General features: G+C 37.1%; 4 protein-coding genes across 10 annotated transcripts; 2 read left to right on the forward strand and 2 right to left on the reverse strand.

Annotated features, from left to right (window-relative positions):
- The first annotated feature begins 788 nt into the window (after positions 1-788).
- On the forward strand, positions 789-12,932 carry LOC111337448 (uncharacterized). 2 transcript variants are annotated; one of them, XM_088732728.1, is made up of 7 exons: positions 789-1,203; positions 7,934-8,153; positions 8,253-8,845; positions 9,153-9,296; positions 9,698-9,865; positions 10,733-10,792; positions 10,870-12,932. In XM_088732728.1, exons 1-6 carry the CDS (start codon positions 1,138-1,140, stop codon positions 10,787-10,789), a joined length of 1,248 nt encoding a protein of 415 aa, XP_088588854.1. In that variant the 5' UTR covers positions 789-1,137; the 3' UTR covers positions 10,790-10,792; positions 10,870-12,932. The 2 variants fall into 2 exon arrangements, with proteins under 2 accessions (XP_088588854.1, XP_088588853.1); XM_088732727.1 differs by lacking the exon at positions 789-1,203 and adding an exon at positions 6,201-6,402.
- LOC111337450 (uncharacterized) lies at positions 1,938-7,026 on the reverse strand. Of its 4 annotated transcripts, none has more exons than XR_002695500.2 (9): positions 6,777-7,025; positions 6,570-6,653; positions 5,929-6,113; positions 5,238-5,715; positions 4,670-4,800; positions 4,382-4,588; positions 3,878-4,057; positions 3,186-3,410; positions 1,938-2,794 (listed from the first exon to the last, which is right to left on the reverse strand). XR_002695500.2 is itself a non-coding variant. In XM_022943748.2 (9 exons), exons 3-8 carry the CDS (start codon positions 5,959-5,961, stop codon positions 3,381-3,383), a joined length of 1,059 nt encoding a protein of 352 aa, XP_022799483.2. In that variant the 5' UTR covers positions 5,962-6,113; positions 6,570-6,653; positions 6,777-7,026; the 3' UTR covers positions 1,938-2,794; positions 3,368-3,380. The 4 variants fall into 4 exon arrangements, 3 of the variants coding, with proteins under 3 accessions (XP_022799483.2, XP_088588855.1, XP_022799482.2); XM_022943748.2 differs by having other exon boundaries at positions 3,368-3,410; positions 6,777-7,026; XM_088732729.1 differs by having other exon boundaries at positions 1,938-3,410; positions 5,929-6,017.
- On the reverse strand, positions 11,627-16,926 carry LOC111337447 (uncharacterized). Of its 2 annotated transcripts, XM_022943741.2 has the most exons (6): positions 16,164-16,926; positions 15,578-15,702; positions 15,161-15,340; positions 14,308-14,481; positions 13,729-13,774; positions 11,627-13,334 (listed from the first exon to the last, which is right to left on the reverse strand). In XM_022943741.2, exons 1-6 carry the CDS (start codon positions 16,693-16,695, stop codon positions 13,045-13,047), a joined length of 1,347 nt encoding a protein of 448 aa, XP_022799476.2. In that variant the 5' UTR covers positions 16,696-16,926; the 3' UTR covers positions 11,627-13,044. The 2 variants fall into 2 exon arrangements, with proteins under 2 accessions (XP_022799476.2, XP_022799477.1); XM_022943742.2 differs by lacking the exon at positions 13,729-13,774 and having other exon boundaries at positions 13,038-13,334.
- A 160-nt stretch (positions 16,927-17,086) lies between these two features.
- LOC111337444 (uncharacterized) lies at positions 17,087-23,851 on the forward strand. 2 transcript variants are annotated; one of them, XM_022943735.2, is made up of 8 exons: positions 17,087-17,137; positions 17,531-17,620; positions 18,435-19,503; positions 19,785-20,335; positions 20,606-20,755; positions 21,872-22,033; positions 22,336-22,417; positions 23,376-23,851. In XM_022943735.2, the coding sequence occupies exons 2-8, from the start codon at positions 17,546-17,548 to the stop codon at positions 23,717-23,719; spliced, it is 2,433 nt and encodes an 810-aa protein (XP_022799470.2). In that variant the 5' UTR covers positions 17,087-17,137; positions 17,531-17,545; the 3' UTR covers positions 23,720-23,851. The 2 variants fall into 2 exon arrangements, with proteins under 2 accessions (XP_022799470.2, XP_022799468.2); XM_022943733.2 differs by having other exon boundaries at positions 17,115-17,164.
- The last annotated feature ends 1,496 nt before the right edge of the window (positions 23,852-25,347 follow it).

A 25,347-nucleotide genomic window follows, 5' to 3' on the forward strand; every position in this document is an offset into this window, starting at 1 on the left:
CACGCTGAAATACTCAATTTCTAGATCACCAGGTCTAAATTAAGCGATTAAAGAGAAACTAAGTTATTTTGCTTTTTATTGCTTGTAGAGCTCAAAGATTTTCACGTAGCTAGCTTTTAACCTGAAGTTCATTTTTACACAGAGCTGCATGGTTCACAGCTACCATACGTATATATGTAAATTAAAATTTGCTGCTATCAAGTTATATAGATGTATCTATGAATTTGCTTACAAGTTGCAAATTACATTTTACCATTACTTGTTATTAACATTTCTGCTGCCAGGTTTGTCACCAATATCTTTCAATAAAATGTTTGTCAATAAAATGCTCAGTTACGTATGATGCACGATCCTCGCAGTAGATAGCGCTATTTATGCAATAGCGAAAATCAGACCTGAAAAAAATCAGGCCTATACGGGATTCGAACCACTGACCTCTGCGATACTAGTGCAGCGCTCTACCAATTGAGCTAACAAGCCAACTGGGAGCAGGCCGTTAAGTTGATTCGTAATAAACCCGTGAAAGTGATAAATCAGGTGCAATGAATATATGAAGCTCATATATTTTGAACTGCGGTATTAGATACGTATGATGCACGATCCTCGCAGTAGATAGCGCTATTTATGCAATAGCGAAAATCAGACCTGAAAAAAACCAATTGAGCGGCCGAAATAGACCGACAAATTAGAAGCGGAGAGGGAAAATCACTAACAGTGTTTAGAATTTACCATATTGTGTTTGTTGTTGTCTGCTGCAGCCATTGCTTCTGTTTTTTTCCAACCTCAATTCAATCTTCAAACCAGAAATGATGTAATCCCTCGAAAGACGAAAACTAATCTTTATTCTCGTGACCCACTCTTCGTACTTTGATTGGTTGTCGCCTTCCGGGGAATCCCCCTCGTCCGACAGATTTCAAAAATAAGTTTGCTCAGTAACGTTTTATTCATGAACACAGGTTTCACTTTCGAAAGGTAAGGTACAAAGGTTACTATTCTGTGGCATAAATTTCTTCAACTTCCATAAAAGGAATTAAATTGAACCAAATACCAAAGGACACCAGTGATATTCGTTCCTTTAATCTTATATACATTAATTTTATGACAAGTATATCCTAATCACGTACTGTTGCGGTCAGCATGGCGTCAAATTTACACTTTGGAATGGGAAACATTTTCTTTGTGATCGCTTTTGTGTGCCCACTGGTAAGTCGTTATTTCGAGTGAAATTATAAAATTCGATGCTTCGATGGCAAAATCGATATAAATTCGATGCCTTAATGGTTTTCATGATGCTCGAAGTATCTAAAAAGTACTTCCTGTTATGGATTTTGAACGATTCTAGATCAGCGTAACAAAATTCAACTACCAACCCTTTTCTGATATCAAATTGCCGCGCATTAGGCATTCGTCACTCTCGTTACCTCTAGGCAATATGTGTATGTTTCATCATTCACTAGCACACCGGAAAAATCAAGGTTTAGTCAGTTGCATTACCGTGATTTGATTATCAGTTATTTAAGTCACATCACAAAGTTGCATGTTTAAACATGGAACTTTTTACAACATGCATACGTACATTTTTCTTATAAACTCGTGCACCTCTATCCATCTTTGACTTCACGTTATAAACTTCCACCCACGTTCTCATTTCTATGACAATATCAGCTCCGCTTGTGGGTGGAATCTGGATCTAATTGCTTCCACTTAAATCATGTGTAAATTTGTAACTTGAAGTCTCCCAGATGTACCTTAAATGTTAGTATACGAGAGAGTTCAATTCGTCTCTATTTTTTATCTACTTTCAGTTCAGTGTTTGGAGTGTACCTTTTTAACATGCGTGACAGTGCATTTACGTCAGAGTGATCTGATTATGAAATTTTCCATATCTACGGCTCACTCGTGCGTTAATTTCAAAACAGAGTAACGCAACACTCGCGCCCGGTTACGAAGGTTTATTTCAAAAATAAATACATGGCAGCCCTCTAAGGGGCTGAATTGCGTATTTACAAAAATTGCAACAGAATATCTAATAGTATGACTAATGTAAGAATAATAATAAGCCTAAAAGTGAAATTGAATACTGTAAAATGATGAAACCTATTATTAAAATTAATAAAGCTATATTTACAAGATTTCATTAAAAATCTGTCCCTGAACCTATTTGTTTTCCACCTTGGTGTTTCAAAACGCCTGCATCGTCTTAGATGGTAAGACGACTTATGGGCTGAGGTTAAAAGATTTCTTAACCGGTTACTCTTATCATTTAAAATAGAATGAAAGGTCTTCTTACAAATATTTTCATTGTAACGTTCAATGCTTGGTAGTTTAGTGCTGACTAAAGCATTTCCCGGGGTATAATACTGTAAAAACCTGTTCTGCGAGAACTTGTCCTGGTTCAAGTTGCATGAGATGTCTATATGAGTATTAAAACTCTCCTTGGGTGCTTTTTACTTTATTGCATAGTTACCCTTGACATTTTTTTAAGTTTCTTAAAAATTTACCAGCACCTTTTTATTGTCGTGGGCGAGGAGAGGAAATGCGAAAGTGCAGTGTATTTCTATCCCAATAACACAACACAAAGACCCAACCAAGACTTGACCACTCGGCTTATCGTGAGGGATCTTGTGTACAGCCAGGTCATGCTATCTTTACTCCATGGAAAATGGTTGATAAAAAATCCATCTTGGTTTGAAAACAATAGGTGGAGAATGGGGTGACCGACGATACTTGGGCTAAACCCTGGACTGGGAGGTACACTTTCAAACTCTGGCTAGGTCGATGAATTCCTCTCCGCCTAGAAGAATAAATGAGTACCACTGAGGTGTCAGAGAAACTAAGAAAAAATGCTAGGGGTAGCCTGTAATGAACTAACACCCGATCCAGGAGGAGTAGAGAAATTGCTAGTTGCTTCATACCACAGGAAATGGGAATAGATATCATATCACTCAAGGATCACAGGGGTTAGCCTCAACTGACCCAGCTCTTAAAATCAAGTCTAAGGGATAATTTAATGTACGATTTATGCTTTGATAGTGTTTCTCCTATCATGTGTTTTGTTTTTACGGCATGGCAAAGCGATTTATTGGTTCTATGGGAAAGGTTTAGGTAACTAGCCCCAAGAAAGGTGTGCGAAAAAGATATCCTATATGTTCAAGGCACTGTGTTAACAAAGTAAGGTTTCAAACCTCTGGGCAGAACATTCCCATTGCCAGAAAGCATATTTCCGATCACTGCTTTGCTTATGAACTCATGACTGGTAAACTTATTCTACGTGATAACATTTTAAACAGACGGAAAGTAAGAATTGGCACTGTAACACTTTATGCTTTTGGTGACTACCAAGAGTATCAAGAGTGACAATGCTAACTTCAACCAAAGCTTTAGTTTCCATTCACCAGCCATAGGTTTACCTGAAAAACGAAAAGTGAGGTTAGAAATTAAAACCAAGAATGGAACCAAGTAAGGTTTGTATGGGGGTCTATGAGTTACTGACTGTAAAGTGTAACTTCAATTTGCGCAGTGACTGATTGTTGCAATAGTTAAGTCATCAGAACAGTAATCAGTAGATACCAGGAGTATTTCATGAGAATTTTCAGTGTTGTCACCTCTAATCAGATGCTGATATTAAACTCAGTTGAAAAAAATTTATTATGTAAGATCAAAATAAACTCGGAATATAGAAATGTCTTAAAACAGAAACTATTACTTTCTATTGCATCGCAGATTGTGCAAAGCAGTTTACTTTCCCGACGAATTAAATGTTTTAAAATTACTTAATAGCTTTCTCATAATAATGGATTCTTAAGAGCTTTTTCTGTTATTTTGTTGTTATCGTAAGCTGTTCATTAAAAATTACTCTAAAGGAAATGAGACTCACCCAAAAAGCGATGGAAAAGTACAGGGAGCACTGTGTCTCTGCATCGATGGCTAAGGTGACTTTTCCTTGTTGTTGACAAGGGTCTTCGGAGTCACCAACATACTGGACTCGGAAATGGGACTTGGCACCTGGTACCACTCGATTGTTGCTTTCACATTCAATGTTGGCAACTCTGAAAACCTTAAGTATCAGCAATTGATCAATTTGTAATCAATCAATCAATCAATCAATCAAGCCTTGAAAAGCACAATTTAAAGAGAAGTTGAATCCCCTATTTGTTCGACAACAGAAGGCAAGAAATGGTAAGAAATGGTAAGAAAACAAAGCACAATAGTGTCTACTCTTGATTCTAAAGAAATAGGGGGTGTCCAAAAAGATCTGGACACCTATAGAAACTAAATGTTTGGTGAAGGTTCTAAGATATAAAAATATGAAATATTTCACGAATACCATCATCTGGTGTAAAGATTTTACTTTATGAATTTTAAATATGTTTGTACTTACAAAGTCTCGGCCTCTTGCATCCACAGGAGTGACAAAGGTTTCTCGCTGGTGATCCTCAATTTGAAACGAAATTCTGATTTGCTCGCGAACAAATACAGTGTGAAAATCTTGGCTTCTTCCATTGTTTACGCAAAATGAAATTTGTCTTGTTGAGTAACCTTGCCTGGTTCCCTCATCTACGTAACTCTGGCGAATTGTGTCATACACCTGTAGGAAAAAAACTGGGCATGTCAAGAACTATTTGACTTTGAAAACTTCCAACTAAGAAGAAATATAAATTACACTCACCTGCCACTCTTTCTTAGGGATCATATAAAGTATAAACAACTTCTCTTTCCTCTCGTGGTGGGTTCTTTCGAAAAGGAAGAGCACCACTGTTAATCCAGGCGATGGATGCTGTACCGAATGGTGACACAGATCTGCGATGGATATCGAATGAAGTTAGATGTGTTCATAACGTAGATGCAAATTAGCCTAGTTGTCACGTAGTTTAGTCCGTAAAAATATCGATTAGATGTACATATTGAAAGAGTTTCATGTAACTGAAAAAAACTTGCAAAACTTATCTCATTTTTAATTTTACTTTTACGTCGCTCAACGTCAAAATGGAAGGTAAAGCGGATTTAAAGTTAGAGACTTCTCTGGATGGAGCAAGATTCGGTAACTTGTACATGTACAATTACATGAGCTTTGAAGGGGTTTTAATTCGATCACTAATTTGACGGGTTGAATATTGCTGCATTATACTTCTCAAATCGACAAATCAAAATCCTAACTCCTGAACTGTAAACGGAAAGAGCAGTACAATCTGCACACGCCATCTTTGAACACAACACCTCAAAGTTATCGAACTTACTTATTACAGGGATTTTATCCCGCTGAGATCCAGATGGTACTGTTGTTAAGGATGCTGCTTGCGTCGAGGTGCTGCACGCCTCATCTTCTAGGGACACACTGGGGAGCGAAGGCAAATGTCCACTGTACGACTGAGGGACAACGCTTAATAAGGTTTCTTCCGTTCTGGTCGGATTTACGTGCGATCTGTTGAATTTTCCTTGCTGAGTGCGGTTCCGAACTATCGCTTTACCACATAGCCGACAGACCATTTCAGGTGCAGCGTTGGGCGTCAAATTAGGTTGCCCTTCACAACTACAACAACGCAATTCATTTTCTTTAGGTGATTGTTCTGAAAGCTCATTCTTATGTGCTGTCCTAGCCAAGTTTTCGTCCAAGTTGGAGTCGTCGTCAGATTTATTCTGTGCATGACTCCCTACAGCGAGGAGCCCCTCGTTGTTACCTTCACTCTCTAGGGACTCATCTCTATTTCCATCGTTCTACGAAATGAAATGAATATTGTTGTTGCAGCCATCGGTAAAAAAATCTTCTATTTATATTGAAACGGAGAGTACCGAAAACGAATTAATTTAAAGTTACTGATGCGAATGATATAACTGTTTCGAAAGTGAAGCAATTAGAGAAAAGCGGCCGAAATAGACCGACAAATTAGAAGCGGAGAGGGAAAATCACTAACAGTGTTTAGAATTTACCATATTGTGTTTGTTGTTGTCTGCTGCAGCCATTGCTTCTGTTTCTTTCCAACCTCAATTCAATCTTCAAACCAGAAATGATGTAATCCCTCGAAAGACGAAAACTAATCTTTATTCTCGTGACCCACTCTTCGTACTTTGATTGGTTGTCGCCTTCCGGGGAATCCCCCTCGTCAGACAGATTTCTAAAATAAGTTTGCTCAGTAACGTTTCATTCATGAACACAGGTTTCACTTTCGAAAGGTAAGGTACAAAGGTTACTATTCTGTGGCATAAATTTCTTCAACTTCCTTAAACGGAATGAAATTGAACCAAATACCGAAGGACACCGTTAATATTCGTTCCTTTAATCTTATATACATTAATTTTATGACAAGTATACCCTAATCACGTACTGTTGCGGTCAGCATGGCGGCAAATTTACACTTTGGAATGGGAAACATTTTCTTTGTGATCGCTTTTGTGTGCCCACTGGTAAGTCGTTATTTCGAGTGAAATTATAAAATTCGATGCTTCGATGGTAAAATCGATATGAATTCGATGCCTTATTGGTTCTCATGACGCTCGAAGTATCTAAAAAGTACTTCCTGTTATGGATTTTGAACGATTCTAGATCAGCGTAACAAAATTCAACTACCAACCCTTTTCTGATATCAAATTGCCGCGCATTAGGCATTCGTCACTCTCGTTACTCCTAGGCAATATGTGTATGTTTCATCATTCACCTAGCACACCGAAAAAATCAAGGTTTAGTCAGTTGCATTACCGTGATTTGATTATCAGTTATAAAAGTCACATCACAAAGTTGCATGTTTAAACATGGAACTTTTTACAACATGCATACGTACATTTTTCTTATAAACTCGTGCATCTCTATCCATCTTTGACTTCACGTTATAAACTTCCACCCACGTTCTCATTTCTATGACAATATCAACTCCGCTTGTGGGTGGAATCTGGATCTAATTACCTCCACTTAAATCATGTGTAAATTTGTAGCTTGAAGTCTCCCAGAGATACTTTAAATGTTAGTATGCGAGAGAGTTCAATTCGTCTCTATTTTTTATCAACTTTCAGTTCAGTGTTTGGAGTGTACCTTTTTAACATGCGTGACAGTGCATTTACGTCAGAGTGATCTGATCATGAAATTTTCCATATCTACGGTTCACTCGTGCGTTAATTTCAAAACAGAGTAACGCAACATTCGCGCCCGGTTTCAATATTCCGTTTACGTAAAGCTAAATATGTACCCATGTACTGTGGAGAGTTTTCTTTACTTGCATTTTCTACTGAAAAACTAGAGTAAGAATGAAATTAAGTAGGAGGAAGTGTCACCGATTGGTAGGCCGGCTAGACTTGCAACCAAAGGTCCTAGGTCGAGTCTTGCAATTAGCCAACAGGTTTGCTTTCTGACAGTTGGGGTTCAGAACCATGTCCTACGGTACTTTTTTTATCATTTAGTTTAATTTGATTTAATTTACTCCATTTTCACTGCATTAATTTTTGCAGTGGGGAAGGGCTAGAAAGGAACATAGGAACCATTCGTGATAGTCCACCCTATGACCCATCCCACCCCAGGGGAGGACATCCATCACACAGTAATCTCGTGTGTGGGAAATTAAAGTCTCCTACCCCAACCCTGCAGGAGACAGGACCTCTATTTATTCGTCCCTATCCGAGACGACTAGAATATCTAACCATTTCTTGATGTTATAGAAAGGTAGCTTTTCTTCTCAATTATTTTAAGACCCTGAGTGTTGGTCGGCCGGGGCTCGAGCCCTCGACCTCCCGTATAACAGCTCTATCCATTGAGCTAACCGGAGCTCGTTTCTTTGTACCATGCACCAGCATTTGACATACAGAGGGTTGATAAATCCTTTCTATTGATATCAAATTTATTTCAGAGCGAAAGATCCTGCGCAGCATTTATCTCCTCCTTAACATGTACACTATTTTGATTGTGACCACCTTTATTATTTTATGATTTTTTTAATCTTTTTTATAGGTTGGGTCAGTGTCTTCAGTCATACTTTGTCAGGAAGACCATCGTGGACATGGCCTTTCCCTGGTGCTTGACAGCATTACAACTCAAGCATTTAGCTTCGGATTCAGCCTCCTGATTCTTTACTTTGTCTACAGCTTTTTTTCATTTGACAGCCGTTTGGTCGACAGAGACCAGTCAGTGAACCGTTGTGAACCTAAACATAAACAAACAACACAGTCTGGTGAGTGACAAAAAGACAGCAAGATATTTTCTAAACCGTACCCCCCTTTACTTGATAATTAAGTTTAATTTTTTTAGTGTTTTTGTTTTAATCTATTAGCTAGCAAAAGCGACGTGCTTTCTGAATATCCAGTGCGACGAAGTGCTTCGCATATACTATTTCAGAGGACTGGGGTGGAAGTGATGGAAATGAAGGTTCCTAATGGATTGACACTCAACGATGAATGGACGCCGAGAAATTTGATGTTGCAAGCTTTCCCTGAAGCAGTGCTGCCTGACCATCTACAGGAAGATGAATTGCCTCTAAGCCCAGTATATAAATTTGTTTCAAGGGCTATGAAGTTGGACAGACTACTGGAAGTTTGGATACCTCATGGTGCAAACATTGTTTTGACAGGCGAAAACTGGAGTGTAATGTTAAAGGAGTATGAAAACGACAGTTGGTTAACTGTTGGCAAAACTAGTAAAAGTAGCAAAACACAAGTATCAGAGAACTTTGTTTGTAAAAGCAATCATGTAAGATTCAAGACTGACCATTTGTCAACTTTCAAATTAATTGGGAAGATTGATACGTCAAAGTCGACTTTTGTATTTAAAAGAATGAAGGCTGTAGCATTCTGCAGTGAAACCAGAGTTGGAGAAGACCTTGTTGTAAGAGTTTACTGCTTCGATGATTGTGAATGGTCTTTTGAGGTATGTTTTCATTTTATGTTGATTTAGAAGAGTGTTACTGTGCACTCTACTTCATAACATAGCACCACAAAACTGCCATTCAAACTAGAATACTGGTGCCAATTAATGTGCATTCTATGCAGATAGGATCTTAAACAAAAAGGTTTTAAATTGTTTTAGGGGGCTTTTGATGTAAAGATCTGGCTATACTTTATCATTTTTTTTTTTCAATTAGCAATACGATTTGTAATTCTCCTTGAAAAAAGGTCTATCACAATCACTGAGTGACTTTAAGTAAATGTTCTTTGCTAATTTTTGATGCTTATAGAGGATGATGCGAACGGAGCAGAAGACTGGAGGAAGACTCATGTCTCCGATCGAATCTGTCAGCTTTTCTGTTACCAGTGGAAAGGATGTTGACATATCAGTAAAAAATCTTGCAGGCTGGCAGTTGAAGAAGGCATCTCCACTGGTATTGCCAATAACATTTCATTTGCATTCTTAGGCACACCACTCACCACTCACGGATTACTGAATACAACAAAGTTTTAAAAACTGTGTTGTATTCTTAATCTGACTCGTCTAGTATTTTTCTTCCTTTAGATTTGATTTAATTTTGATTGCATATGTAGGAGAAATGAGAAGAAAGATGCAGTAAATTACCATCTCTGTCAAATTCTGTATCTCATGCCTTTTCTCTATAACTTGATTTTAGCAGAGGCTTCTCATCTCATCGAAGGAATTCGCAATTTTTATCTATTTTTCGTTAGGTTATTCCATAAATTTTCCAGAAGTTGAATAATATTGCTCGTGAAATTCTGACATTGAAATTCTGACATTGAATTCTAAATATGTTTTTCATTTTAATTTTAGAAATTCAGCTATGAATCATTGAGGAACTCGTTTAACGTAATTCCTCGGTGTGATCTAGTATTCCAAAATTGCAGGAAGACACTAAGCACCAGCATTTTTGTTGAAATGGTATTAAATCATGAACCATCAGGTGAAACAACAATCTACGCATCTGCATCGTTAAAAAAGGTATGGATGTATCTAGCCCATATTTTAACTCTCTTACCTTTTACGGCCCGACAAACATTTCTGAGGCCAGCGCGAACAGTAACGCAGAGGGGGAGTGGGGTCAAGAAGGGGTTAAGGCGAGACAATACAAACCAGCGTATAGACTTAGTATCATTGAACGTATTTAACTTTGAGTTCATTTGTGTTCGTTTCCTTTTATAAAGATACTAGACTCTCACTTGTGTTTTTTTAATCATAACGATAATGATAATAATAGTAATAATAATAATAATAATAATAATAAGATGTATTCATGCAAAACGACCATTTCACTTAAAAAAACTGCTATCAACATGGGTCCTGCGTAAAATAAGGAAATGCAGAATTAATAAAATTACAAAGATAAATATGCAAAAATTAAACAAACTCTATAAGAATCTAAAAATATACATATAAAAAGACATAAGAGGATTAGAACTAGAGTCATACACAATTATTCAAACATCGGCCCCTTTACAAAAAAACGCTCTTTCTTCGATCCTGAATTAACCCTATCGATGACAAGTTTTTTCCTATTCCTAATGTCGTAATGATGAATATTATGTCTTTTAAGTTGAAAATATTTGGAGAAATAACTTGAGGCCATTCCCTAGAGGCACCTCTCAACCAGTTTAACGAAGTGGTTTCTCTTCTTCTCGTAAGAGTGACAAATTAGATAAGCACCTAACTATGCTAGTTTAACTCCCTGTCAAAAGGATTTTGCTGATGTTCAAATTTGTAATTTGACATCGTCGCACTAAATTTCGAAGAAAAGTTGAAGTCTACCATCTGTTTGGTCAATTTGGTATACTTAGCCTAGCTGATAAATTTTCTTTCTATTTTCTGTAGAGAATTTTAGGAGATCCTTTGGTAAGAGCACTTGAACCTGAGAAAGTGGAAGAGTAACAGGCAAGTACTGAATGTATGGCTGACGTAAAGTTGATTGATATCATGTTTTAACCGTAACTTATTCCTTCTTTTCCTAGGTCATACACGAACCTTTGGCGACCCTAATAGTTAAAATGTTATAATGAACATAAATATTTAGGAAACATTATTGAGAGGTACAATGAGTGTTTCAGTCATAACTGGTAGAGAACAGGAAACATAATATGATAGCAAATCCTTAATTCAATAGTCAACGCTTTTATATATCGATGAACGTCTACTGATACTTTTCGGAAACTTTCAAACTAAACTTCGTTTTCACGGCATAAAAGTATAACTGTTTTTCAGAAGTAATGCTCAAGACACAGTTTAAAATAATTTCATTTTTAGTTATTGGTGATAAAAGTATTGTATGGCCACCCAAATTTACAGAAGCCTGTTATCTCATTCGAAAACATTTATATGTTAGCCAAAATTGCATGTTAAGGCTGGGATAACAATCATGAACATAACTTTTGTTCACAGAAGTATAAACGATCCAGAAGGAATAGCCCTACCAAACTGATCCCACCTTCAGTATTATGAGGTGTGAAGGAATATTGGTAACCCTTCTTGGAAGGGATGTTTGTCCATTTATCATAGAGCTACCTTCCAGCATTTCAGATTACCTGACAGTTTTCCCCTGGGTAGAGGGAGAGATTGTTTTCTTACACTACCCGGTGACCTGGCCTGGGTTCGAACCTGGACGTTTCGATACGGGGCGCTCTAGGGAAAAAATATCCTGCTTATTCCTCGGCAAGTGTAGCAATTTCCTATATATGAATACTATACTATATATGAAATCAGTAATAAATGTCAATTAGAAAATACTCGTCACTTTATTTTAATCATCATCAATCTTGCCTTGTAAAACACTGGCTGCGATGGCGGCTGCTTGCGAGTGTCATTGCAACCAAGATATTTTATACTACTTAATGAGGTCTGTGCCTAATGAGAAAGGCAACTATTTCAAGACCCTGGTTGTACAGGGCTGGAGAACAATACAGTATGAGCAGGCTCAGTGCAAATTAGTGGACAAGTTGACGATGGACTGTACTGTCGACTTCACTCAATGGCTATGGTGGGAATCAAAGCAGAACTTTTCAGGGAAATATCAAAACTTCAACTCACTAACACAGCTCAGGGGAAAAGCAAAACAAAAACAAACAATTGTTTATTTGAATTTAGCTAACAACAGCTAACTATATATTATTCACTTCTTCTTTTAAATTTTCTATGAAATACGAAATTCTTTTGATGTACAAACATCACATCATAAATAACGGGCATCCTTTACACGTGGCGACCATAATCAAACATCCGTCCCTGTCTTAGCGCTTCTATTCTCAGAAGTGATTAACTTGTAACTTCTCCCCAGAGTATCCATACATTATTCTGCAAACAGGTAGTGAGAATACCCAAACTTACCAGGTAGAGGTTGTTATCCTGATCTAACAACAAATTCTCGTAACAAGGAAATGTCTAGGAGCTAGAGGAGAGAATTAGTAATTAGATCTTGAGAGTTAAAGGGTTAATCACAGGAGAGACAGCACAATGCTTTTAAGGCACCAAATATACCAATATTCTTACAACACAAGTATAACATTATATCAATATATACTGTAAGAGTGTGACTGTATTATAATTTTAACAATAGGATAATGAACTTAGCCAGTCAGTCTCGTCTTTAAATACAGAATGATTCAAAAAGTAGAAATTTGCCAAGCACCCAGCACCTGGCGCAGCACAATTGACTAGCCCCATATAATTACCAAATTGCAAAGTTTGTAGGTCGTAGATTGAAAAGTTTTTACATTAATTTTAGCAAGATGAACAAATAAATTTTGAAGTGCATGTTAGAAACATTTCAAACACATTAGCCAAAGAATTGGTCTTCTCCGCAATCTTCTGAGTTATGCTTGTGCACAAAATAGTGCTCAAACAATGACACAAAAAATGAAAATAAAAATAATCCGCCACACAACTGAAACAATTGTGACAGTGAAAAGGGTTATGAAAACACTGGTTGCCCCAAGCTTGTTCTCTCCACAAGCGGTTTTTTTTTTATTGTTTTTGCTTTGTTTTTCTTGTTTTCTTTTTTTTTTTCAAGTAAGTTATACAATATTGTAGAGCTGTAAGGCTCAGTTATCGTTAACTGAAGACATATAAAGCAAAAGTATAAGTAAAAATGCTTAATGTGATCAGTTGAACTGCGTGGAATTTGCAGATCTTCATCAGTGTCGTTTTTCCTGCAAGATAGCAGCGGCCCCTTGGTTTTCACGCTGGCTCTTCATTATTTCGATGACAAGGTCTAAGATGTTTCCCCTGGTCTTAATTGTACGCAACAAAAAGGCATTGCGGTCTCTTTTCCTTGTTATATTCTGTATCTCTTCCAAGTCCCCACTGTCGAAAATCTTGTGTTGGTAAAGGTGATCACAGACAGAGATTGGATTCCCAATATTCTCCAGAAGAGAAACATGGCATGAACGCAACACTTCCCTGTCTTCGTCGGGCATGAGGGTGACTGCATTGAGATTAAGAGGTTAGGCAATTAGAGTTGTTTTAAGATTAGTTTGTAAATATCCATTCAGTGAAGAGAACCCAGCTTCCTTTTTAGCTTATAAGTTTATACTTGCATACTTATCTAAAATGCTTAGACTTTGGCGCAAATAGTCTCGCTAATACTTTTAATATTTACTGGTAAAAAAACACACGTTGGTTTGCAAACTACAAAAGAAAAATGTTTTCATTGCACAGTGCGTTATGAAGGTCCTTATTATAGCGGGGTTACAAGCCGGTTTCTTGAATAAAGGGGAATGTCTCAAAAACCAAGCACCTCCTTTTTTCAGAGACTTCTGGAATTTTAAGTTTTACTCAACGAATTCGAACAAATTGCCAGCGAACTGTAATATCATTACCTGCATGTGCATTAAAAAGCCAAGGTGATATATTTGCTTCGTAGTACTGAACAAAAAGATAGAATCAGGTAAAACATAAATATTTCTGTTCATAGAAGCGTAAGTTAAATGATCAGCATTATCCTCAAAGGCATATGGGGGTCTTTGGTTATTTGATAAAATAGACAAGGCAAAACATCTTTTCTTTTCAATATATGTGAGGTACTCCATAATAGAGACAAATAAAACATTCCACTTAGAGTGTCAATGTTTTGTAAAAATAAAAATTTTCAGAATAAGTAACAACAGCTGGTATGACATGCAACATATAGACGGATGATCCACGACAATAAGACTTATATTAATAACAGAAATGAGAAATGAAGAAAATAATAATCAAGGATGATGATTGACCATTTCCCTTATGGAGCTTTTTCTAGTTGAATACAAACAAGAGGGAAACAAACATACATTCATGTAACTAAGATGTAACTGTCTGTGAGTAGTGGTATTTCTTTCCTCGCGAAAGAATTATAACAAAGACAGTGCGCTAATAGTAACAAGGAACATTCAACAGTCTAAGCTTTTTAATCAACTTACCGCTATGGGAAGCATAAAATGGAAAGATTGGCTTCCAGATTGGATTCCTATGCGAATGTTATCCTCAAAGAGTTTGTCTTTTCCCCCTGTACATCTGGTTAGTACGTCTGCTGAAAATCCACATCCGACGCGATCTTTACTCCTTGATAGGATCTCAGTGACATTTGCAATTATCTGCAAGACGCAGTGTCAAATAATACTGTGAATAAAGGAGTAGGACAGACATCCTGTTCGCTCAAATCTGTAAAATAAGGATATCACATTGAAGACAAGCCACCACTTGGACAATAACGTATCACGTAATCCCATGATTAGTAAAACCTGTGGGGGGCAAAGGTGAAAATGAACTCTATCCGAAAGTAACAAGTATCGTCATTTTGCCAGCTACATCGGTGGAGCAGTTTAACTGCTAAAGTCATGAGTTGTTCATCAGATCTAAACAAAAAGGTGAATTTATATGGCTTTGTCATGTGTTTATTATTGTATCATGCTTCTAATTGTCAGTTAATCCACATCCGACGCGATCTTTACTCCTTGATAGGATCTCAGTGACATTTGCAATTATCTGCAAGACGCAGTGTTTGTAAGTTTGAAATAACCAGACAAGTCCTGAACAGAAACATTAAAACTATAACTAAGACATTTATAAACTGTCAAATAAATAACTCATAAAATTACAACGAGAAATAATACTCAAAGGCAAATAAAACTAGGGAATTAAGACTGGTTTTCAGCTAGAAGGTTTTATATTATGTTAATTAAACGTATATAAATATTACAATATTAACTTTACGGTTTAGATATAAGCAGTGATCGATAAAATTTTAAAACTTCGACATCCAAAGAAACCTACCTCAGACGGGGAAACAATCGAGAAGTTTTCACCACCGACAATTTCAAATTGAATCTTACAAATGCCATCAATCCAGACACGATGAAAAAGGGAATTTGGTTTCATTAGTTTTTCTTCAGCCATTGGGAACTCCGTGGCATGGCAAACAACAGCTTCGTATTGCTTTATTTTGGGAAACCTCTGCAACAAATTAAACAAATATGGTTACGAGCAGGCGATTCGAAGGAAAAAACTCTTTTCCTTTTTTTTTTGAGGAGAAAGTCACTAGAGAAAAAATAATCGCACAACCAGCAATAGTACAATAAATGACAAATATCACACGCATCGTTAACTTTACACATCTGTATATCGTAATAGCATACATTTAATTTCACGTAATATGTATACAAATATATTAAGTAGTTATTTGTAACATACCTTCTGGAAGTCATCAACAGGAATGATGTAAAGTGCGTGACAAAGATCATCTCTTGCGATGATTCCTCTTTTGAAGAGAAATAAAAAGCACAGTTTTCTGGACCCAGGACTCGTTTCAGGATCGTCTAAGGAAAATTAAGTGTATTAACATACATCGTTATCGATGAATATACCTTAAAAACGCGAGCATTATGAAATAATCAAAACTTGACATCATCAATAATTGGCATTATCTGGTTTCAACTTGGCTAAGTTACCTTTCGGATTCTATCATCTTATAACACGAGAATGCCATAGGAAAAAGGACCCCAACAAACGAATACGATCATGACCCTAAGGTATGTTTGGTTCTGAAATTTCTTAACGGCGAATTATATACAGTGTTTGTTACAAATGCCGGAAGCGCGGTAGAGTAAATTTACATGCGGTCTCTTTTCCGTTGGAAGTTTAACTGACCGTATTAAACGCGCAACGGAACAAAAGGTGTAGCATTCACAATGATGGATAACACAACAATTTTTTTCACTTCAATTAAATACAAAAACATTGTCAACCCATACAATAGACCCATGCGATCTTTACTTACCAGATAATCCTTGTATACCGACACCATTGGGTCGTCGAGTGGTCGATACAAATTCGCAGCGTTGACCACAAATTTCTTGTTGGGGAATATTTTTATCCTGCTGTTGAGAACTAGTTGATATCTGTAAAGATGTACCTCGGATAGGCTGTGCGAATCGATTTCTAAACCTTGAACGTTCATCAGGCTGACTGTGGGTTCTCATAGGAAGCTCGTCTAAATTTTCTAAACCTACGGGATGGATCAAAACCGGCTCCTTCATACGATCAAGGTATGGACATCCCTGCTTTTCATGCGAATGCTCCGACTCATGAAGTAAACCTTCTTCCCTGTCATCACTACTTCGCCGGACATGTGCGTGGTGTGAATTACTGTAAGGTCTAGAAAAACGGCCGGTCGCCTCAGCTGGTGATTGATCTATTCCTAATGAGGAGGACCACAAATTCATCGCTGAGGTTGCTTCTTCCAAGGTTTGTAGTCCATTATTATCAGCTACAGTACCAGTGTTATAGTGAGGATTCTCTTTATCGTCCATGCGTCTAGTTCAAGGAAACGGAAGGAAGATCAAACAGCCACGATAGAGCTTTTAAGTTATTTTTGAACCCAATACTTCGAAGATCTATTCCTTACACAAACAAGCTCAGTTCCAAAATGAATTTTCCTAGCATTTGCATTCGTATGTACGTTTGTAGAAAATGTTTTGCAAAGCACTTTCGGTTTCCGTAAAGGAGTGCCATTTTGGGCCATTCACAGCTTGAATTGCTAACCACGTGAATGGAATTTGCTTTGAGCAAGACTAAGTGATTGGTCTACGAGTGCTGTGTTTGGTGGTCATGTGAGGGGGAAACCCCTTCACTCATCTTATGAGAACTTTCGCTAACTAAAGGTGTTTCAGTATAGTTGGGGTTCGTCGTTGCTTAAGGAATCCTGCTCCTGCATGAATCTCTTACTAATCCTGTCATGAGAAAGAATCGTAGGTACATATGAGCAGTATGTGCTTTTAAGTAAGTAAGTAAGTAATTTATTTCAACACGTAAGCACCAAAGAGTTAACAAAAACTCGTTATAACGCCGCGTATATATTTCGCATAATTCGATGCCTTCCAAAGCAACAAATACATGTTCCAAAATTTCGACAACGCATACGATTTCAGTTAAAATGTTTAACAGTGGAAGCAGAAGCGGCGAATACTCTCGAATTCTCTAACAATGAACTTTGTTATTGCTAGCTGAGATTATGCATTAGCAATCACTTTCGGATAGAGTTCATTTTCACCTTTGCCCCCCACAGGTTTTACTAATCACGGGATTAAGTGATACGTTATTGTCCAAGTGATGGCTTGTCTTCAATGTGATATCCTTATTTTACAGATTTGAGCGAACAGGATGTCTGTCCTACTCCTTTATTTACAGTATTATTTGACGTTAACTATTGCACTACACTTTCAATTGACCATATGTGTAAGTATGCGTGAAAAATGCTAATCGATACAAATAACTATAGGATAGTTTATAGAATAGTGTTCTAGAAAAGTTATCTCGAGGAATGGTTGCAATCTATCTCAGTATAAAACCCAACATATATTTTGGGCTCTCAACATCCGCAAAGCACTATTGTTTGTAACTGAACTTTACAAACCAAATCGACGAGCATCTATAACATAGAAGTGAAAGATAAAGAAAGCACCAATCCTTTTTGCTAAGCCCAGCTAGCTGAGGGTGAACCAAAAAAGTTGATTGTTGCCAGTAAGCATCAGTATTAAGGGGAGAGAGGCAATACATATATCTTATTAACCAAGCGCGAGGGCCATACTGGGAGAATATTGGCCCGAGGTCTTGACAGTACGGACCGAGCGCAGCGAGGTCCGTACAAAAGAGACCGAGGGCCGATGTTCTTCCAGTACGGTCCCGAGCAAGCTTGGTTAATAAGAGATTTATTATACGACTGAAGTTCAAAGGGACACAAGTGCGGTATCGTTCGGGACCATTCGGGACAGTGCCTGGTCCAATACTTAGAGAATATTGGACCGGCAATAGAGCATTTTGATTGGTTGATTTTAGTTATTGGCCTTCTGACTGCCCGAGTCGTGTAATAATGACCCTCACTGGTTATTTGTAAAAAGATGTTTGGCAGACGACGAACGACCTCTAGCTCACCAACATGTTTGAACTTAATGTTCCTCACGCTGTGTGGAAACGTAGTGTCTATCTTGTTGATTTACATCAGCATGGTCCTAAAATGCATAATAATCACTATCACTTTGCATTTAAATAGGTGTATGCTAGCTGTAAATATGACGAGTTTGAAATCGAAGATGTGTTTCGCAATGTTTCCTGCGGAAAGTGCCCATCTTGTCCTCCTGGAATGGGTCTAACACCACAATGTGGCACTTTTGTTAATTATGGTGAAAAAATTGAATGCAAACCATGTGAACTTGGAAAATCCTTTTCTCCTACTCATGATATTCGTTCATGCCTGCCATGTGGAATTTGCTCTGATCATGAAAACATCAAGAGGAACTGTTCCCTGATGAGGAATTCACAGTGTGAACATGGCTGTGGCAAAGGATTTTACTTTGAAGAATTAACTGGAGATTGTCAGCCCTGTTCCTTTTGCTTTTCGTATCTTCCCTCTTGTAACGTAAAAAATAGTGAGCAGGAAGGTTGCAAAGACATGCCGTTTTATCAACAATGCGATGCCAATGCGATTGGCTGTCAATTACTAAAATGTAGAGAAGATCAATACCTTGTTGTAACCCAAGAAAAAGGCAGTGCACACTGCGTGAATTGTAAAACCTGCCCAGCGGGAACATCACCCTTTCCTCCATGTGGCAAAGGAACTATAATAAATAGCATAGATGACATAAAATGTATCAACTGCTCTCGTGGCAAAACGTTTTCTAACGAGCAAAGTAAACAAACTTGCAAGGCATGCTCTACTTGTTCAGTTGGACAGAAAGAACTGACACCCTGCAACCTGACACATGATAGGGTTTGTGGTCAATGCGAAAAAGGATTCTATGGTAGTGGCGAAACAGGATGCAAGCCATGTTCTGCCTGTTGCAATGATAAAGACGACGTGCGAATTCCAGAATGTAAAATGATGACAAAAAACAAACAATGTAGTTATACTGACCGATCCATCACTGTGTGTCGGGAACAAAATAGTCACAGGAAAATTCCACAAGAGAAGTCCTCTATCATTGTAATACTTTCGACTGTGATGGCAGTACTTTTTACTATAATCTCGACGCTGGTGATGATAAAACTCGTAAAATACCGCAGAAGTAATAGGTATCAAAGATCCGACTCATGTGCTGCGTTGCTGACATCTGTAGAGGGAGGTAAAGTTTTAATCATCACCTCATAATTTATGAAAATGTAATGTGTTATTGAAAAGGTTAGTTGACAAAAATGATCACAAAGAAGTACGCAAAACTCTTCACGGCTGCTTGTAAGGTATGAAAAAAGGGGGCCTTTCATCACAGAAAACTACATACTGGAAGACTATAAGGTGACCCCTGGGTACTTTTACCTTTGGAATCAATTTTTTCAAATAAAGGAAATTTTAGAGTACCATTATAACTATTCCATATTTAAAAACCTAACCCTTTCCTTTCTTTAGCACTACAAGGTGAATCAATAACATTGGAAGATCCAACAACTCATTGTTCACAAAGGACATTACATTTTGATAAATCAGGTGTCATGATCCAATTCAATGATGCAAGCTGTTTCTTCAATGATTCTCAAGGAATAAGACTAGAAATATGTTGTGATGAAAGTTCTATGCATCGTGAGTCAGATGAAGTACAACTAAGTCCTGTGATAAAATTTCATCCATTTGGGAAGCAATTATCCGAGCCCGTGCAAGTCAGAATACCTCATAGTGCTTTGGTATATTTAAGTAATGGCTGGGACATCAAGCTAAAAAGCTCTATACCACACAAAGACTCAATTGCATGGAAGGAAGAAAACAAGTTTCAAGTCCACAATAGTGAAGTCAGCTTTCAAGTTGATAACCTTACCTCCTATGTTATCATCGGTACATCACGTGATAAAAACAAACCAACAAAGAAGCGCTTTCAATGTGCTGTTTTTGGTGGAGTGGGCACAGTTGGTGTGGACTACACAGTATACTTATATGTTTTTGATGACAGTGAGTCATCATTTGAGGTATCTAGATATCAAAAGTTTTTATAAATGGAGCAGGTTTAGATTTTCTAAGCTTCTTCTCCCCTTACCCTTCCATTGGGTAAAAACCCTCTGTTATTTGGAAGATGCAAACAACAACACCTAGGTAAAAAAATGGTCATTTTCTTAAACTTCAATACTGTATCAATACATGCGAAAGAAAATATGCAGTAACATTAACACTGAATCTTAGGGTTAGGATAAGGATATAATTTTTACAATGAAACGATTCTTTAAAAAAAATCCTTCCAGAAAATCATGCAAGCAGAGAAATCAACCGGTAGAACCTTGCTTGGTTCTCCTCAGTCCCTTTATATCGAGATTATCAGGATTAACACCAAAGTAAATATCTCAGTCAAACAACCAGTGGATGGATGGATTGTTGGAGAGAGAAGACCAGAGGTATTTCTCACTGGAGCAGTTTATAAGTTAATACTTGTTGTAGCAATGCGTTATCAATAAGGCATTTATGTAGCTGCACAAAAGAAGTGTATTTTGTTGCATGTACTAAGCTGAATTTGTTCATTCATTCAATCCTCCCAGCTTCACTTCTCTTTTCAGAGCCTTTAAAAGTGTGCCAATAAAAAATTGGTCTAAAAGAGAATTTTAAAATTCTTTATGAAAGAAAAATCACGGCTTCAGTTGCATTGAAAGAAATTCCTCCTATATATAGGAGACCTCCTGGCAAAAGGGATTGAAAATAGAATGATATTAAATTTACAAAAAATAGCAAACAATTGTAGTAATAAGTAATCATAGTTTAATGTCTTTACGTGGGGCATGGTTACCCATATTGCTCGAGCCAGAGGCTCATGAATGAAACGCAAGATAACAACCCACCCATCCCACCCATCCCACCCATCCCACCCATCCCACCCCAGGGGAGGACATCCATCACACAGTAATCTCGTGCGTGGGAAATTAATGTCTTCTACCCCTAACTCTGCAGGAGACGGGACCTCCATTTATTCGTCCCTATCCGAGAATACTAGAATATCTAAACCATTTCTTGGTATTATAGAAAGGCAGCATATTCTTCTCAATTATTTAAGACCTTGAGTGTTGGTCCGGCCGGGGCTTGAACCCTCGACCTCCCGCACATCAGTTCAGCGCCCTATCCATTGAGCTAACCGGCAGGCGGTAATGATGGTGATAATATAAATAAAAATAATAATAGTCACTGTGATATTATAATTTACATTAAGTCAAGCAAAACTGGTTTGCTTTAAAGGTGAATTAACTTTGTTGATTTGCCCATGCAGTTCACAGCATAGAATCAACCATGTATCCCATTACGGTTCCTCAAATTGTATTATTCTACACTCTCAATTCTTTCAATAATCTTTAAATGAAGTCAGAGGGAACTTACTTTTTCATGTCAGTGCAAATTATCCAGTAAATGTCAGTCATTTTTTGAGTAACTGTCTCAGTTCATAGCGAGACTATAAGTCCTCCTTGGTTGTTAAGCAATCTGATGTGATATTCATGTCATCTGTATGCTTTTGTTTAATCACACAGTTCATTACACAAGCAAGTTTAAAGGAATCTTATCAAACAATTCCCAGAGCAACGATACAGTTTAAACATGACAATGGCCGCAACAGAGACTTCCTTTGTATATTGGAACTTACTGCTGAAGATACAACAACAACAATTTGCGCAGTTGCCTCAATTAGAGAGGTAAATGCTTTTTTTCAAAAGACAGTCTAATTGAATTGAAATTATCAAAATAATGTTTGAAAAAAACTATATTATATAAATTTAGTCAATAGATTTATTAGCTAGCATGATATTATGCATATTAGCAGTGAAATTTGTGGCAATTGATTTTCGCAACTCTGAAGATCTTAAGTCTAATGTGACTTTCGTAGATTTTTTATTAAAAGGGTTAAGATACAATCATGTCACATATGATATATGTGTGATAAACTAAATACATGGCTCAATTGCACAATTCTAAATTTATGTTTCCTTCTTTGCAGGATCCATTTGGAAAGTTTCAAGGGCGCCAACCAGGATGTGGTAATGACAGTTATCCAATGGTGACTGGGAGAAACTTGTGTGGTAAGACCACAATGATTTTAGGACTGAGTTATTGGTACTCAACATCACAATTTAGCTACCCTGGGAAGCCAATAATAGTTATCCACCTCTTGTTTGATCAAAAAATTGAAATTTTGAAATGAAGTTTTATTTTCTAAAACTTAGTATTTCTGAAGTACAGATTTTACATTTTAACTCCAATAGCCATAATGTAGCCCTGTATTCTTCACAGAGAACCTGAGTGTACAGAATACAGCATAACATAAGCCGTACTGAGGTTATGAGTCGATATATGTGCGTAGTCATGAAATATGATTTGTACAAAAGTTATAATTCTGAGTTATCAGCTAATCAAGGGAAAACCGTATGAAGTGGTATATTATGGGTGGAATCGTTTTCACATACATCTTGATAGTGTATCAATCACGTACTAGTGTTAGAAAGCTCCCCTTCTTAATGATTTTCATTGTCATTCCTGTTATACTTTCTATAGTAGTGGCTTTCATTCTCAAGAGTAAAACCATGTTCAACCAAGATTTGTTTTTGAAAAAGAAATTGTGATAGAAAGATATAAAATTTAAAAATGCCAAAAGTTTCAATATTGATTAATTAGGTATATCTAGTTTTTTTTATGCTGTTAAGAAACTGGTCTTACTGGTGGAAGAAAACCAACACAAGTATCTCTGTACCTTTGACCGTCTGCCAATTAGACTACCCAGGGTTTCACGTCGGATGTTAGAAAAAAGTCTTCCTTTCCACTACCAGAAGGGAGAATTCCCTAAAATTCAAATGTAGACAAGTGAGAAACTCGGAGAGAAAGTTCAGTTTATTTAAAGATTTTGAGGATGTATTTCACTTTTTTTCTTAATTTAAATTTTGCAATTTACATTATTCCAAAACAAGCTCATTTATTGCAATGTAACCTACTTGCAATAAGTTGCTTAACTCAGCTGATTGATGCCATTCTAATGTCTTAAAGATCCACTGATCATCAACCAAGACAAACCATCACCCTGCCTGAAAGATCTTCCAAAAGAGGCGATTAAAGCTCTTTGTGAGAAACTCGATATGCCCCTCAAGGGAGTTGGCAATTGGAGGCATGTTGCAACAAGCCTTGGATTCACTGAGGAAGAGATTCAGATTTTCCGAAATGAAATGTTGACTTCGGATGGAAGTCCTTGCACTGTTTTGTTAGAAGCACTAATGGTGAAGTCGCCTCAGTTCACTGTGGCAGAATTTGTGCAAATTCTACAAGCAAGGAAAATTCAGCGCTTTGATGCTGTGGAGGTTCTTGAACCCCATTTACACAGCTATAGAGAATGATCTTCAAAACAATGAAGAGATATTCTCATCACTTCACTTTTAGACGGACCTGTCGAACTTTCTGGCTTATGTATTGACAACACGGATTGACCACAAAATTGAAAGAAATAAAAAAAATATAAAAAAATAAAAGACTCCTTAGAGCTCTAGCTTAAACAAAATAATTGTCTAAAAAATGAGTTTATGTCACAATTTGAAAGAGGACTGTTCGAAAATCAACGAAATATTACTTTATAAAATAATTCAAACAAGCCTCCTGTAAAAGCTTAAATTTCTGGCAAATTTATTCTTTTTACAGTCAATATCAAGTATGCTAACTCTCTCAGATTATTCGGTAGTCTCCATAAAAAAAAAAAAAAAAAACAAACAAAAAACAAAAAAAAAGAAAAAAAAGGAAAATCTCCTGGTCTCCATTACGGGTTAACAAATATCTGCTATTAAAGCGAACTCAGATCCGTTCCTCGCTGAAACCTAACATTTTATCTCAAAGTTTCAAATATTATCTGGTTTTGTGTTTAATCTTACAGCTCTTGTCTTTGTTGCATATTGCACGCACGCATCTTGCTTCTTCCTACGATCCAGTTCTTTGCAAAATCCAGTATTAGCAAAAATCCATATCTGGTTTCATCAATCGACTCGCTCAGACATCTCTGAAGATTCAAAACAAATGCAACTTTAACAATAATCTCAACTTCCCCTTATTGTTCCCAAAATCAATTCTTGGTTTGGGGCGTGCAGGATTACCGGGCTAGAGTTAATTATTGGCACCTGTGTCGTGGGAAACAAGCAGCAAAATTCTGTAAAACAATTATGTTCAAGAACAAAAGAACGTAATTTAGAATAGAAAAGAACAGCTCATGCATATTTTTTTGAACGTGCAACCACACGTCATAAAAGGTATTAGTATATACTAAAACAGTGGATAGCGTTGAAGGCGCGCTCTGATTGGCTAGTCAAACTCTGAATATCCTTTGCTATTTACCTCCGAGCAACTCGGGAAAAAATGGCGTCCCGGTTTGCATCCGTGACAAGCAAAGAAATCACTCAAATTAACGACGGTGGTGTATAATATCTCACTGTTTTAGTATATACTAAAATAACTATTCACCTCAGTGTCGGTGGTTAACGGTGGATATTTACCTTACCGCTTCGCGGCTCGGTAAATATCCACCACTAACCACCTCCACTTTGGTGAATAGTTGTTAACTATCGAAAAAAAAATGCGCGCGTGATCTTAGACCAGCGGTCACGGATTTGTGTCCATGACTGGTGGACTTTGGCTCATACGTAATTGTAATGTATGGGGACAACATTGCCCGCATGTCTTTTTCAAATAGTTCATTCTCCTATGTATCCCAGAGTCCCTTGGTTCAAAAGTAACTCTTTCCAATTCTAAAAATAAAAAAGTTAAAGAAAAAACCTTAAGGAACAAGAGGGCCCGAAGTAAATTTAGCTCCTGAATGTCTAGATATGTCGCTACACAAAACCTGACATACATAACTTATCTACGTGGATTCATGTAATTCTCTTATAATACCTTATTCTTCAAGATGTGATTTTAGTCTTGGAGCACAAACAGAAGGATTACAGAAACAATAAGTAATAACCGTACAAAATATTGGTAATCT

This window comes from Stylophora pistillata, chromosome 9, assembly GCF_964205215.1.
Source record: "Stylophora pistillata chromosome 9, jaStyPist1.2, whole genome shotgun sequence".
Classification (NCBI taxonomy): Eukaryota; Metazoa; Cnidaria; class Anthozoa; order Scleractinia; family Pocilloporidae; genus Stylophora; species Stylophora pistillata.

Bases quoted from the DNA above. Each gene is read 5' to 3' on its own strand.
- LOC111337448 (XM_088732728.1), top strand. From the start codon at position 1,138: ATGGCGTCAAATTTACACTTTGGAATGGGAAACATTTTCTTTGTGATC. The intron at 8,154-8,252 runs GTGAGTGACAAA...TTAATCTATTAG, and splicing joins TAAACAAACAACACAGTCTG to CTAGCAAAAGCGACGTGCTT. The intron at 9,866-10,732 runs GTATGGATGTAT...TATTTTCTGTAG, and splicing joins CATCTGCATCGTTAAAAAAG to AGAATTTTAGGAGATCCTTT.
- LOC111337450 (XM_022943748.2), bottom strand. From the start codon at position 5,961: ATGGCTGCAGCAGACAACAACAAACACAATATG. The intron at 4,801-5,237 runs GTAAGTTCGATA...TATCCATCGCAG, and splicing joins GGATAAAATCCCTGTAATAA to ATCTGTGTCACCATTCGGTA. The intron at 4,589-4,669 runs GTGAGTGTAATT...TTTTTCCTACAG, and splicing joins TCCCTAAGAAAGAGTGGCAG to GTGTATGACACAATTCGCCA.
- LOC111337447 (XM_022943741.2), bottom strand. From the start codon at position 16,695: ATGGACGATAAAGAGAATCCTCACTATAACACTGGTACTGTAGCTGAT. The intron at 14,482-15,160 runs GTAGGTTTCTTT...TGCGTCTTGCAG, and splicing joins CGATTGTTTCCCCGTCTGAG to ATAATTGCAAATGTCACTGA. The intron at 13,335-13,728 runs GTAATGATATTA...ATCTCAATGCAG, and splicing joins GCTTTTTAATGCACATGCAG to TCACCCTCATGCCCGACGAA.
- LOC111337444 (XM_022943735.2), top strand. From the start codon at position 17,546: ATGTCTGTCCTACTCCTTTATTTACAGTATTATTTGACGTTAACTATT. The intron at 19,504-19,784 runs GTAAAGTTTTAA...TCCTTTCTTTAG, and splicing joins GCTGACATCTGTAGAGGGAG to CACTACAAGGTGAATCAATA. The intron at 22,418-23,375 runs GTAAGACCACAA...AATGTCTTAAAG, and splicing joins GACTGGGAGAAACTTGTGTG to ATCCACTGATCATCAACCAA.